Below are 11,793 nucleotides of genomic sequence, written 5' to 3' on the forward strand. Positions count from 1 at the left end.
ACACGCAGGTGCGGCAGTTCCTGGGCACTGTAAATTACTGTCGTATGTTTATGGGGGCAGACTATGCTAGAGTGGCCCGCCCCCTACTGGAACTCACACGGAAGCGGGTCCACTTCAAGTGGACGGAGGCCCACACACAGGCAGTGCAACAGCTCAAACGAAAACTAACTGATTATGTCACCCTTCAGATACCCGATACCACGAAGCCTTTTGACCTGTACACGGATGCTTCGGGATTTGCGTTGGGTGCGATCCTGGAGCAGGAGGGAAAACCATTTGGGTTCCTGAGCCAAACAATGAACGCCGCGCAGCAGAAGTACTCAATCTATGATCAGGAATTATTGGCACTGGTTACCGCCTTGGACAAGTGGTCTCACCTACTGCGGGCTGCAAAGGTAACGGCCTACACGGATCATCAAGCACTAACGCACCTGCAACAACTTAAGGCATCCAAACCTCTTCGGGGGCGCACCGCCAGGTGGCTTGATTTCCTCGCAGAGTTCCCTGAACTGACGATCTCCTAGCTGTCAGGCACACGCAATCAAGTGGCGGATGTATTGTCGCGTAACCCTGGAGGGCCTACAACCAACGCACCCAGCAGTTCGGTGGAGCCGATTGACACCCCACCAGGCTCCTTGGTTACCCTCGTACACGCTGAGGTACCCTTAACCCCATACCCTAAAACTAGGAGACGACGTACCGACTATCGACAACTAGCCGGCATCCGGGTGAGGACGCGGCAACAGCGGGGGAGCGAGAAGCCCACGGAGGTGACCCTGAATACACAACAGCAACACAGTCGGCCACAACAACAGACGAGCGCAACACACAAGCCGAATTCCCCTACACACGCTCTCGACTGGCCAATGGCATATTCTAAGTGTCCAGTCTTCCGCGATGCTCATACGGCCGCTGCCAAGACCCCGGGAGAAGCCGTCCATGTCGAGATTCATCAGCGCCGCTATGGGTTTCGTTTCCAGCACCCATACCTGCGCATATATCAGAATGGCATTTGGCTTATATGTGTCCCACAATTACCGGAGTTCCTAACGCACATACCATACCAGTTTCATGATCACGTCACAGCGGGGCACAGAGGTCAAAAGACTTTTCTTGCAATCAGCAAACATTACTATTGGCCTGGAATGCGAACATATACTAATACCTACGTGGATTCTTGTGTGCAATGTCGAGCTTCGAAGAGTGTCACCCAGAAATCCGCCGGCCTGCTGCAGCAACTCCTGATACCGTCACGGCGTTGGAGCCACGTGAGCTTGGACTTTATCACTGACCTGCCACACACACACGCAGGACACGACGCCATCTTGGTACTGGTGGATTCGTTGAGCAAGATGGCCCACTTCATTCCACGCGCAAGACTAGCTCAGCAGCAGACACGGTAGCATTGTTGGCTGACAGACTCATCAGATACCATGGGTTCCCAGAGACCCTCGTCTCTGACAGGGACCCACGCTTCACCTCGGAGATCTGGGAGGCACTCTGCTCGCGTTTCAACATCAAACGAGCACTGTCCTCCCGCTACCATCCACAGACGGACGGGCAGACGGAGCGTGTAAATCGCACGCTCGAGCAGATGCTGCGCACCTATATACAAGCCGATGAGCGGGATTGGGAGTATCTACTGCCTGCCGTAGCGCTTGTCTATAATACAACGCCGCACTCTCCCACGGAACGTTCACCTTTCGAAGTAATGATAGGGGAGAACCCCCTTACAGCGGCAGATCTAGATGTTATAGGGACGTTACCCCCAACACTCTCGCCTCCCATGGCAAAGCTCTTCCAGCGACTCTGCGACAGGGCGCAGGCCCATGTCCTGCAAGCAAAATGGCGCCAGGAGTACTAACCGGACGCTTGGAGACGGCCGATGGAATATAAGGTGGGGGACCGAGTGAAAGGAAATCTACCGGATAGGCGAATATCTAGCGGAAATGCTTGTTGGGTGGGCAGGGCAGGGGGCACGCAGCCTCGGAATGCCCCTCCACCCAGAAGGCTTTACGTCGTACAGGGAAGACGTGCCGGAGATATGGGGGTGAAGGGCATTATGCAAGGGACTGCCCTTCTTCGGGTACTATTAGAGCCGGGTAAGCAGCGAGGCCCGAACAGAGGCAGCCACGTTTTAACGTTAAGGACGAGGGACATTTAAACGGTTGAGCCTAGACGTCCAGGGGAGCGAATGTACTAGGCGATATTCTAATGCTAAGGGAGCTTTGTGTGCAGTAGCGACAGGGCCTAATACCATAGTAGTCTCCTTTCAAAGGATAAGCAAGCGGAGACGAAAGGGCAGGTAGCACAGAGACCCCAACAGATGCTAGTAGAGCGATATAACGCAGGGATTGTACCGCCGCCAGAGGAAGAAAACAAGCTTAGTAGAGACCAAGGAGCAGCAATAGAAGAGAATGATGCACAGGATGTGTACGCTAGAGAGTCACAGTGGTGGAGAGGAAACAGACCCCAGTGTTAGGGGAATATTGTGTAATGCAGGAACTATTGCCACTTTGGGGGTCAAAATGGCAGGAAGCGAATGGTCGGCGCTATTAGATTCAGGGGAATCAAGGAGTTTTATCAACCCTAGGACTGTGAATAGTCTACATCTAAGAGTACGACGGCTGGGAAGGGAGTGAATTTTCTCAGTGGCCAACGGTGAGCAAATAACGATTGATCGGGTAGGAAAGGGACTGACAATGTGATGCGGAAATCTGCGATTGTGCGGAGACTTCTTGGTTGGGCCTGTACCATATGATTTAGTACTAGGACTCGATCGGTTAACTGAACATAAGGTGGCATGGATCTTCCACTCTGATAAATTACGTGCATATGTATATGGGCGATGGTGCGATCTAACCTTAGCTCGTACCAAGCAGAAGAAAACAAAGAAAGAAAACATTCCAGCAGCACGTCTACCGAACCCTGCGGACCAGGCTTACGATATACTTGCTAAACAGGTAGCCCCTATGCCACTGAATGAGGCGAGAGCACTTCTACGTCCACCCCGCAGGAGGTACAAAACACCCGCTTGGGGAAGGAAGAAAGTGAAAATATACGCATTACTACAACAAGCTAAGAAAAATACATACGGACTATCGCACCCGTTACATGGGTTATCCAACATACTTGCTCTTCCGGTAGGTCAGGACTCGTCGGATGAGGGATAGGGGGCCCTGCTTTATGCTTTGTTTGAGACCTCACCAACTTCTGTCAGGCAGGCAGATACAGAAGTTCCGGCAACTAATGAACTGACGGACGACGTAGAATAATCCCCTTGGCAAACAGCCTCCTTGGAACATACTCACTTTGATTAATGGATGGAGTCAGAGGTTGCAATGGCAACTCCACATCAAATTCTAGATGTACTGCGAGGTTATCGTGTGGTATTCCCTGATAAACTTCCTTCAGGGTGGACCCCGAAGAGCTCATACGATCACACGATCCTACTGCTGACACGGAAGTTGCCCTCTAGGGCTACTATATATCGTATGGCCCCCCAACAGCTTCAAGCACAAAGACAGGAAATCGCTAAATTATCGTCTAATGATTGGATTGAACCTACTTACTCCTGTATCTGCGCCCCAACAGAGTAGGCGGCGACGCGTTGTGGTATGAAGCAAAGCAAGGATTCTGTCGGATACTTTTTTCAGCTTCTTTTTGCACATGTATTTTGCTCAAAATGAACGAGTAGGTCGCCGTAGGCCACGTCGCAATATCTTCAAGAGTAGTTAAAGTTGCCCACAGCTGTCAGCGTCGTAGATTGAGGCGTCCAGAAGAGCAATATGCCCTCATCTTCCAACTATGCAAACTAAGAAACCCCGAAAGGCATATCTAACAAATTCCCATCTAGCATCTCTTTGGCCTTAAACGGTTCTACAGGGATATGTCAGTGGGCATTATAACGACTACCATTAGTCGGAGGCAACGGTGAGGGCCAAGGTGTCACGGATAGTCTCGGCACGTATATCCAGGATCATTTTCCGTGACAACAAGCAGATTGGTCCCCCGTATTATTAAAGGGGGCTGTTTGTTGTGAGAGTCGTCAACTTTAAGTAAGGTGCAACGTCGTGCCACGGTCTGCAGAGCATGTCCTATCTGAACGCAGTCTACGCTTAATTCTACCTGGATGTACCCAAGCACATATACAACACACGCATACACGGTTAGTTCACGCATTAAAGTTTGCTTGGTTGTGCTGGCATATTAGGCTTCCGTGCAACACAAGCCGCAGCACGGTGAGTTACAACCATTGGAAGGCCGCCTCCGCTCTCCAGCGTCCCCAGGCCTGTAAACCGCTGTGTGCAGGATGCGCGGAGACTGCGAAGGGACCTCAGTTGACTTTTTGGGACATCTCACGTGTTTTGGCTCCACTAGAGGTCGCCGCGTGTCTCGGCTATTGTAGACAACTCTTGTAACAGCTTAAGTCTTGTTTGTGCAAAAAGGAGCCTGGTGCAAGCACGCAGCTGGCGCTGCCTACACTGGAGGAGCTGCAGCAGCTGATGCTAGAAAAAAGCACAGGCAAGTGTTTGGTTTATTCCTGCCCCAGCACTCCGAGCAGCTTTGCTCAGGACTCCTGGCAGCGGGACTTTGAATAGCGGATTATAAAGGATGTTTCCGGCGAAGGTGATTTCACAACAGATTCAGTAAGTCTGTATTGAAATCCAAGCGTCCTCGCAGCGGAAGGTGCTGGCTGGGCCGCTTTGGTGCTTGGGCGCAGGGCACAGAAAGAGCAATAGCACCTGGTCGTTAGTCTGGTGCTGTGCCATCCGTTGGGCCTCTTCGCGGTTTCAGCTTTTGCAGCTACCTTTTGCTGCTGGTGGTGGAGCTATTTCGGACGAGACTGTTTTGCCTCTTGCTGACGCCGGTGCCTTGACGGGAGGGCACTGCAGCGGTACCATTGTCGACAGCAGACGCAGTCCGAGAAGGGCTGTGCACATATTCGCCTGAAGGCCTAGGTGTTAGCTTTTTGTTTAAAGGGCCATCTCCAATCACTGGAGGGAGTCCTACCAAAGCTCCCTCGTTGGAAAAAGCACCTTCGGAGCCGAAGATACTCCCGCCGCTGTTGCTGTTGCTGCTGTTATTTCCATTATCTGTGCTTGCCGATCCCAAGCCCACTTCCCCGAGAGTTGGTGGGTCTGTTGCAGCTGTACCTGATGCACCAGATGCTCCACTGCGTGGTGAGGCTGCCCGTCTCCTTCTTCCGTAGGGGCTGGCTCTGCGGCGTCTGGAGATGGCAGGTGAACGACTGCCTGGACATCATGTAGAGGCGCACACACGTTGCAAGCTATCTGGACGTTAATAATCCAGATTTTCGAATACCGCAGAACCGTCAAGTGCATATGCGGATACATGCATGGCTGGATAGCGAGGTAACCTAGGCAAAACTGACGGCATGTCTTGGTATCATGGAGACCTAAACAGATAGTGTGAGCACTAGTGGCCACCCTCGTTGCAATGTTGCGGGGAAACGCTGAACCGTTAAAACGGGAAGCGGATGGATGTGAGCCTTGCGTGGAAAAACCAGGCGAGGGGGTGTGTGCTCGGAGGTGCATTATTCAGACAAATGTTTTTCTTCGAACGGGAATTGGAGACACATGCCAAACAACAAATACCCAGCCATTCATAGTAGAGGAGTAATGCATGCAAGTACAGATTTCGAGGTGGCACGACTTTAGGATTCTATTGTTAGGAGCGGCACTAACTTCGAGAAGAACCCCCAGAGCGTGTTGATGCTCTGCCTCGCACGTATTTGGGGGCATTCATCATTTGAGAGATTGCGGCGACCCCAAAGGCGACGGAGAGAAAGCAGCAGAGCAGCAGCCACCAACAGCATGGCAAGGTCAATGTATACAGTTTAGAGCCGAAAGGGGCCCCCTTGAGATCGTCCCAGGCCTCAAGCACACCAAACCCTACCAACGTTAGACAGGCCCCAGCAAGCAGCCATAGCAGGCCGCTTAGGCACTGCCTGTGATAGTGCTGCTCCAATATCCACCTGCAACGCAACACGAGAAGCAGCAAGAGCAGGCACAGGGCAGCACCAGCAACGCAAACAACGGCACCGCAGCTAGGCGGCTAGCGGATTGCCTCGTTTGTCATGCATATCTGAGAACGTTGCCTCCCCAAAAATGTTCCGTTGTATAGTGTCTCTACAGCGAGAATATCTACTGGTGACCCCAGGAAAATCCTGTAGATGCTGGTGTTTCTGTATTTCTTGGTAATGCTGCAAGCCGAACTATATCTCCTTTCTAATTCTCTTGTGGACAGCCTACTGCTGTCTGAGACTGCGGTGTGTTTCCTTCTTTGTTCTTGCTGCTGCTGAATTTTCTGCTTCTGCGGATGCTGGAGGTTTGGAAGGAGCTGTAGGTGCTGTTGCAGGAACGGAGACAGCAACAGAGCAACCCTTCTGGGAACAATTGTGGGTCCTTATGTACCTCCTCCGCAGTTCCGCCATTGCTGAGCGCACACTTGCGGGGACCCGCTGCACTTCACTCTGCAGGATCACCAATACATCGCAAAAATAAGCTACATGCCGTTCTTTCTATGCCCCTGTTCGCAACCAACTGTGGAAGCTGCCGACACTTAGGGGAATTCCCGCGTGCCGGCTATTCCTCTTGCTGCAGGAGCACTACCGTGCCTTGACACTGTTATTTCTGCTGGTACAACTGTCCTTCTGCGATTTACCCCTGGCTGCCAGCTGTAAGAACCGTCGCCTCCTGTGTAGCTTACAAACCACCATTCCTGTAGCGGCAACATGGTGATCAGCACCAACACAAGATGCTGCTGCTCTTTGCTAGCCTCAAAGACAACATTAGGGGTAGAAAACAAAACAGAAGTAAGCTGGCCACACCTTTCCGTTGACTTGTCGATATTTTTTGACATCAGAGACCTCGAATCCAGCCATTCTCGTTGTGTAGCCACTGAACACTGAAGCAACAGCAGCAGCACCGGCAACTAGCCTTTTCTTCAACAGCACTGCCTGACTTTTCCTGTATATTACTCCCAATCCTGAATCTCGGCACACTACAGTGGCACTGCTGCACTCCCTTCCTGTCTGGGTGCTCTTCCAAAGGGGCCTTAGGGCTTCGTGCAGCTCTTGCGTTCCCCTGGGCTGTGAATTTAGCTCCACTAGGTTCAGGATCCCTCTTGATTGTCCACTAGTGATTTTTAACGTGTTGCTAATTTAAGTTATGGGGGGCCAGTCTTGGGGCCCCATTGGCACTTGTAGGCTCCCTGGGTGGATAAGGGGAGAACCAGGGGACCATGAGTCTTTAATTCAGGTAGAAAGGGAGCTACAGCAACTTGATCAGCAGTCAGGTGGGAGAGCAGAGGTGTCGAGCGGGAAGAGTGGTTTCAAGGCCGGACGGTACAGGGTCAGCTGGCAGGCAGGGACCCGCAGGGGATTTGCTGTGTCTTGCCTGCTAGAGAGCCTTTGGTATTTGTACGAGTTTAAGCAATAATTTCGAAATACAACCGTTTATTAGTACAGGAGCCAGGTAGGGCCTCAGCGTTTTTAGTACAAGGGCCTTGATTTGATGCGGCGGGATTAGCGCACCGCAGCGGACTTGCTGCTCCTGCTGCTGCTGCTGCTGCTGCTGCTGCTGCTCGGCGGAGTCTTGCTGCTCTTCTATCCCGTATTGTGATAATAAAGGGTTTTGTATAGCAGGAATGCATGCTTGCTTAGCGCAGTAGGACCAGCAGCAGCACGAGAAGCAGCGGCTGCTGCGGCAACGGGCGCACGGGGACCGTGGCGCTACTGCTGCTGCTGCTGCTGCTGTTGCGGCGGCGGCGGCGGCGGCGGCAACACAGATCAGCAACTGCAGCTGTTGCAGTAGCGGCGAGAAAATTATTAAAATCACCCTTCACAGCGCATTTCCAAATGAAGAACCCTTTAATACAAGGGACTTAGCAGCAAGCGAAGCCAAGGTGGGCAGCAGCCACGCTTGGGTGTATAGGCAGGTCTCAGTGTTGCGTGCTCGGGAGTGAGCTAACGTGGCGTTACAGCAGGAAATGCTACTGCTCTTGCAACAGTTGTGGCTGTTGTTGCTATTGTTTCCAGTCGAACGCAACAAGCAGAGGTAGCCTTGAAGACGGCAGCACGGGGGGAACAGCGCGAGCAGCAGCAGCAACAACAGCAGCGGCAGCAGTGGCAAAAGCAGTGGTCCATGCCACGTGAAGTGACCTTATTTCTGTGTGTGTAGAGGGAAGCAAATTACCTCTCGGGAGGGGAGGTAGACACCGCCAGCAGCAGCCTGGGGTTGTTGGGGTGGTGGAGCTCCTGCAGCTGCACACTTGTGCTGCAGTGTCAGCTGCTACGGCTGCATGTATATGCGGCAGTTGCAGCTGCCGCAGCTGCATGCGTCTGCCGCAGTATCTGCTGGAGCTGCATTCATGTATTCATTGTCAGCTGCTGTTGTGGTCATTGGGTTTTCGTACGGGGGTGTATGGACACTGCAGGTGGTGTAGTAGGAAGTATTCTCACACGAACGACGCCTGCGCTTTCTGCTTCGTCTTGTGTTCAGGGCATCCAAAGCATTTCATCGCGCAGTGGGAGCTGCACAAGCAGCAGCAAATGATTCAGCAGCAGCAGTAATAGCAGCAGTAATCAACCGGCAGCGGCCCTGTTGATAAAGTCACAGGGGCCTAAAGCACCAACAAGGTGCAGCAAAAGCAGCAGCGCAGCGGGAGTCCCGCAGAGGGAGTAGCAGCTGCAGCGACAGCAGCTGCATTGACAGTAGCAGAAGCAGCAGCAGCAACCCCGAAGGATATCTTTCCCTTAGTCTCCGCTATGAGTGCAGGGGACATGGGAGAGGCTGCATCTCCCGTAGCAGCTAGCGAATCCCAGCTTCAGCAGCAGCAGGAGCAGCAGCAAATGCTGCCTAAACAGCAGGATGCAGAGCAACAGCTGGACCAGCGTTCCGTGCCGGAGGAGAGTTTGAAGAGGCCCGACCAAGAGGATATGCCACAGCAACAGCAGCAAGAGCAACAGTTGCAGTCGACGACGGCGAATGGGGAACTCCCGCAGCAGCAGCCACACCACCAGGAGCACCGTGAGCAGGAGGAGCAGCAGCATGCGCCCCCGCCACAGCCGGCGCAGCACGAACAGCAGGAGCAGCAGGACCAACCGCAGCAGGACCAACAGCAGCCGGAACAGCAGGAGCAGGGCCAGCAGCAACAGGGCCAGCAGCAACAGGGCCAGCAGCAACAGGGCCAGCAGCAACAGGGCCAGAAGCAGCAGGGCCAGAAGCAGCAAGGCCAGCAGCAGCAGCAGCAGCATCCTTTGCCGCACAAGGCGCCTCCTGTGGAGGTGAAGTTATTTGTGGGGCGTGTACCACGGACTGTTCAAGAAGAACAGCTGAGGGACATCTTCTCTCAGTATGGTGTTGTTACTGACTGTCTTGTTATTAGGGAGAGAAATACCCACAAACACCGCAACAGCGCCTTTGTTCGCATGAGTACAATTTCCCCCTAAACACTAAATCCTCATCATATATCCCCTTCAACTGCATCTACTGCTGCGCGTGTGCTGAACCGATAGTGCGGGGTGTCTGCATGCTTAACTGTCTCCTTGATTATGTGGTTCTCTTGTCTTGCTGGATGCGTATCCAATATGCCTGTTGCCTCTTTTCTCTTATGTAGACCCAAACAGAGAAACACTGCGTGCGTGCTTCTCTACTTATTTATATTCAAACAAACTTGTTTATATCCTCCTGCTGTTGTTTGCGTGCAGTACAATGGGTATGCTGTTTCCTTTGCTCTCTTGTGTACTTTTAACTTAAATGTATTACAATTGCCTGCTGCTGTTTGTATATAAGCAAAGGGGATTGGATTTTTATGACCATTTTATGTTTACATTGAAGGCATTGGATGCTTGTATATTTCCTTGCAAGCTTATTTAGATGTTTCTGCCCTTGTTTCCCCACAAAGATAATGCTGGCGACTGTCTCTTCGACCCCAGGCAGAAGTACATGCCTATTTCCTTTTCATGTATTTAAAGAGTGCAGGAAGCGGAGAGTTGGAGCTCTCTTCTTCTTGTCTCCTCGCAGGCAGTATCGTTTTCTTAAAAACAATGCCCCCCTTTAGTCTGCTATGACACCAGGGTTTAGGGTTTAGGGTGGGTTTGGGGTTTGTGTGCAGGCTCTTTGGCATTTGCGGACGCGGCGATTCGCGCTCTCCATGGCACGCTGTGTCTGGAAGAGGGCGCGAGTGCATTGGTAGTAAAATATGCTGCAGGGGAAGCTGCGCGGTTGGGGCTGTCTGCTGCGGCAGCAGACGGAGGAATAGACAAGGCGAAGCTGTTCGTGGGATCGATCCCCCGCGCAGCAACAGAAGAGGAGCTGCGCTCCTTTTTCAAGACCTTCGGGTCAGTGGAGGAGGTATTTATTTTGAGAGACAGCGGCAGCGGGGGGGGCAAAGGATGCGCCTTTATTAAGTACCGCTATAAAGAAGAGGCATTGCATGCAATTAAAACTCTATCCGGGAGACACACGTTTAAGGGCTGCAACAGACCCGTTGACGTCCGCTTTGCAGAGACAAAGGTCAAACAGCCGCAGCAGCAGCATCACCTGCTGCAGCATCAACTCGGGCTGCAGCAGCATGCGCGGCTCTCCCCAGTAGCCGCGGCAGCAGCAGCAGCTGCTGCCAAAAACTACAACCCACGACAAGCGGGACCCTGGAGAGAGTACTTTACTTCCGACTGCATGCCTTACTACCACAACGAGACAAACAACGTAACGACATGGGAGAAACCAGCGGACTTCGATGCATTGTGTGGGGTGAGCAGCAGCGGGAGGAGCGGCTGCTGCATGCAGTCGGGAAACGATCCCACGGGCCCCCCCGGCGCCAACATATTCATTTTTCATATCCCTAAGGATTGGGGGAGACAGCAGCTGCTGAGTGCCTTTGGAGGGTTTGGCGCCGTTGTCTCTTGTTACGTAGCGCTAGACAAGGAGAGCGGTAGGAACAAAGGGTTTGGTTTTGTTTCTTATACTACTCCTGCTGCTGCTGCTGCGGCTGTCAATGCTATGAACAACTGTGTTGTCAGCAACAAACGTCTTAACGTATCCATTAAAAAAGGAGAAGAGAAACACGCAGCACTCCACCTCCTCTCCCCAGCAGCTGCCCAGCAGGCCAAGCGACAGCAGCAGCAGCACCAGCAGCAGCAGGCGTTGCAGCAGCAGCCGCACATGCAGCTCCAACAGCAGCACAACTTCCAGCCCCAACATCATACCATCGCGCAGCAACAGCAGCCTTATTGCGTCCCTCCCGTTTGTTCCCCCATGCAGCCGCAGCAAGATGACTCCAACGATACCGCGGCAGTGGCAGCAGCAGCAGCAGCAGCGCCCGCAGCAGTTGTTGGATACAGCGCTGGCCAGCAGTTGTCCCCTTACGCAACGCAACCCCAACATCAATTCCCGCATTGTTAAGGTGTGCAGCGGAAGCCACCACCACAGCAGCAGCGTCCGTTCCTGCTGCTGCTGCTGCTGCTGGTGTGTAGCAGCTTCTCCGCCGAACAGCCAACTGCGTCTCGGCCTTATTCTCCAGGTAGCTGCAGCGGCGGGTGCCGCTGCTGCATGCATGACCGCCAGCGACGACTAATTGCAGCAGCAGCAATAGCAGCAACTTGGCGAAATTTGGCAGCGACAATAAGATAAATCAACAGCTTCATCCGCAGCATTGGCCAGAGTCGGCACAGGAGCAGCAGCAACAACATCTGCTGCTGCAGCCTAGTCGGTCCATCGCAGCCAGCAGTTCCTCAAGACTCCAATCTTAAATCCACCTCTTCGTCAT

General features: G+C 52.9%; 3 protein-coding genes across 3 annotated transcripts; 2 read left to right on the top strand and 1 right to left on the bottom strand.

The window, feature by feature from the left end:
- Positions 1-60: 60 nt before the first annotated feature.
- On the top strand, positions 61-524 carry EMWEY_00030030 (OSJNBa0042F21.10 protein, related; the record flags this gene model as incomplete). The annotated part of the gene is made up of 1 exon (XM_013481570.1): positions 61-524. A coding segment is annotated over one exon (464 nt), but the record flags the coding sequence as incomplete, so codon positions are not given.
- Positions 525-684: 160 nt separating this feature from the next.
- EMWEY_00030040 (hypothetical protein, conserved) lies at positions 685-1,831 on the bottom strand (the record flags this gene model as incomplete). The annotated part of the gene is made up of 4 exons (XM_013481571.1): positions 685-776; positions 908-989; positions 1,211-1,292; positions 1,767-1,831. The coding sequence occupies 4 exons, from the start codon at positions 1,829-1,831 to the stop codon at positions 685-687; spliced, it is 321 nt and encodes a 106-aa protein (XP_013337025.1).
- Positions 1,832-8,791: 6,960 nt separating this feature from the next.
- On the top strand, positions 8,792-11,429 carry EMWEY_00030050 (hypothetical protein; the record flags this gene model as incomplete). Its single annotated transcript, XM_013481572.1, has 3 exons — positions 8,792-9,378; positions 9,734-9,741; positions 10,141-11,429. 3 exons carry the CDS (start codon positions 8,792-8,794, stop codon positions 11,427-11,429), a joined length of 1,884 nt encoding a protein of 627 aa, XP_013337026.1.
- Between the last annotated feature and the right edge of the window lie 364 nt (positions 11,430-11,793).

This window comes from Eimeria maxima, genomic scaffold (genome assembly GCF_000499605.1).
Source record: "Eimeria maxima Weybridge genomic scaffold, Emw_scaff359, whole genome shotgun sequence".
NCBI lineage: Eukaryota > Apicomplexa > Conoidasida > Eucoccidiorida > Eimeriidae > Eimeria > Eimeria maxima.